Here is a 3000-nt window from a genome sequence, read left to right as displayed (position 1 = left end):
TTGGAATAATTACATGTAATCACAATTTGAAGTCTAACCCACCAAAAAAATATCATATGACGCATGAAGCATCCAAAGTCGGAGTTTGTTGTTTAATCGTACTCGCCATAAATGAGGGACCACTAGTCTATTAGCAATCATATCTTCAACCAACTTCTTATGCTAATTCTTTAATTCTAATGTAAGTAATCAATGTTTTATCAGATTTGTAAGCTAGGATCTAATCAAACTGAATTCAGCGATTCCATGTGTTACCACAATAATAGCAGCTACAAGAATCTGTTCGCATGCCTGCAAATGGCAATTATTCATACAACAACTAGAATCTTGATGGGTTGAAAATTTTGACTCAATCTTATATAGTCTACAACTGATATGATACAATATACAGATTTTGGGCTAAAACAAAACATACCCTCACAGATCTTTAAAGGAGTTTCCATCTAACAATCCTTCAAATGATATCTATGTAATTAAAGAAACAAAACGAAAAAAGATAACGAAAATTCACTTGAGAAGAAGAGAAAAATTGGAAGGCAGAAATAAACATTCCTATGTTTAATTACTTGAACGCTTCAAAGTCAAGAAGTTGGTGAAGTTGGTACACTCAAACAAAGCCTTAGCATTCATTTCCCTTTCAAACCTCCAAATATAGTTGAGTCCAACTAACAGCTCTGTAATGGCAGCTTCAGTCTTGTCCTGATTTGCAAAATACAAAGTCTGCAGCAAGAGAACATTAGTTTTTGGAATTATATTTTGTTGTTCAAAGCTCCTTTCACTTTGCCATTTGATCATATTATGTGCCAAAGGTGACAACCACCCTAAAATCTTCTGCAGTGCATCTTTCCATTCTCCAGCAAGAACTGGATCACTAGCCGAAAACCCGACTCCTTTTAGTCTTGATCTTAATGATGATCTTATACTATTTGGCAACATGGAGTATAAATCATCTCTAGCATCAACACCAACTAGTTGTGGTGATCTAATCATCTTTTCCATAACAATGATCAAATTAGCATAATGTAAAGCAAGTGCAGCTGCACCTAAAGTGCTAGAAGGTGGGTTAAGCATCTTGGTATTTGACTCGAAAAACTCATTAAATACAGGGGGCTTTACCAATGGACCAGAGACAAAATTGCATGTGTTATGGTTTTCTGAAGGATAAACAGTGGCTGAAGCAGATAGACTACGTGGCAGAGAATTTGGATATCCGTGATTGATACCAAAAACAAGCTTGATCTTTGCTAGAGTAGTGAAAATGGATCGAGCAAGTAATGATGTAACTGTATCAAAGCTACGACACCATAAAGATCTCTCTTTTAGATACTTAACTTCTTGTTTCTGCCACAGAAACTTCTGTCGCAGCTCAATGATTTTCTGTTCTTTGATTGATGAAATATCAGAATCTTTGAAATGGGAATTCGAAGCTTTCTTTAAACTGTTCTCAAGAACTGAGAGCTCGTCCATTTGTCGATGGAGCAGGGCAGTGGTGGTAACATACTGATCCATTTTCTTGATTTTCGAATCCATATCTTTCAAGCTGAGAACCCAATTGTAAGGATCACGACCCGTGTTGGCAAATTCACTGAAGTAGCGATCAAAGTTTCTGAGATGGGAATCTTCACATCTTTTGCTGATTCTTGACAAAGATTTCGCAAGCAGCCTCAGATTCTCCACAATCTCTGCACAGGCAAGGCCGAGAAGAAAGGCGTCATCATTTGAGACAATTTTACGAACACCTTCTAGGCAGATTGACTCATTGCGAATTCGGATCATATTTTTGTCTGACAAAAATTGCCATAAATGGAGGAGTTTTGACATAAGGCCGGAGATCTCAAATGCTAAAACTCCAACGCTGGATTTCTTGATCACTGCCGGCTTTGCACGTGGCGCACTGGCTCTTACTGAATCCAAGCTGTGGGCTATAGATTTTTTCACCTTAATTAACCATGTTTCTAGAGCCATTACTGATATAATTCTAAGTTAAGAAGTAAACAACTTCTGGGTTTTTTGAGGAAGTAGATTTGTTTTAGAAATTGTTGATTGAGGTAAGAGAGAATTGATGGGTTAAATGAGAAAGAGCTGAGAGAAAAACAAAGAGACAGAGACGAAGAGTTGATATGAAGGAGAAATAATTGGAGAAGAAGATAAAAGCAAGTGCTTGAGGCTCGTGGGATGTTGTGACCATTAGGAATAGTCTAATAAGAAAAAATCAGACATTACTTTGAATATTAGGAGAGGATATATGATATTAAAAAAAATACTGCAAAAGCCCACATTCAATGACAGAGCGTGGTTTAATTTACTAAGCAAAAGGGTATTTTGTCTCTTTCAAGTTGATGTCCACTTGCTATCAAATGGGAGTGGTATTGATTACTCTTTCTATCTCTACAAAAAAAACGAGGGATGGCATAATAATAACAAACTCAATATAATTATATTAGTAGGGTTTGAAGAAAATAATATGTAAATAAATTTTATTTTTATCGTGTAAAGATAAAAAAGTTATTTCCGATACATCCTGAGTTCAAAAAAAACAAAGTCCTACAAAAATGAGATAGTATATAAATCAAATTTCATTACCAAGGAGTTGCGAGGGAAGCAACACAATCTCTCTGTTTTTAATCAAATGTCTCCGATTCGATTCAGAAAATGAAAAACGTCTAACAGGGAGCATTTTACACTTTAGCGATCATATTCATATTCGATAAGAATCTAGATTAATCAATATAATGAGCTCTGCGCTGGTCCAAACCGAACCGTGACCGTTAACCAAACTGTAGAAGTGGCTTAATGACTTATTGGTATCGGATTATCGGATTAACGGTTGGTGAACGGATTGAAATTATATAATTAACGGTTTATCGGTTTGGGGGACGGATTACTTAATTTTCTTATCGGATAAACCTTAACCCATTAAGAATTATTATGTTTATGTTTTAATCCATTATGAAGCAACTCCGTAGCAACTTGAGCTTCAACGTCATCATAACTGATTTT

At 35.8% G+C, this 3000-nt stretch overlaps 1 protein-coding gene across 1 annotated transcript; it reads right to left on the bottom strand.

Annotated features, from left to right (window-relative positions):
* Positions 1 to 558: 558 nt before the first annotated feature.
* On the bottom strand, positions 559 to 1965 carry LOC104244134 (protein PSK SIMULATOR 1). Its single transcript, XM_009799458.2, has one exon. It carries the CDS (start codon positions 1963 to 1965, stop codon positions 559 to 561), a length of 1407 nt encoding a protein of 468 aa, XP_009797760.1.
* Between the last annotated feature and the right edge of the window lie 1035 nt (positions 1966 to 3000).

The sequence above is a fragment of the Nicotiana sylvestris genome, chromosome 3, assembly GCF_000393655.2.
Source record: "Nicotiana sylvestris chromosome 3, ASM39365v2, whole genome shotgun sequence".
NCBI lineage: Eukaryota > Viridiplantae > Streptophyta > Magnoliopsida > Solanales > Solanaceae > Nicotiana > Nicotiana sylvestris.
The sequence above is the reverse complement of the archived record's forward strand: the minus strand, read 5'-3'. Positions and strand labels throughout refer to the sequence as shown.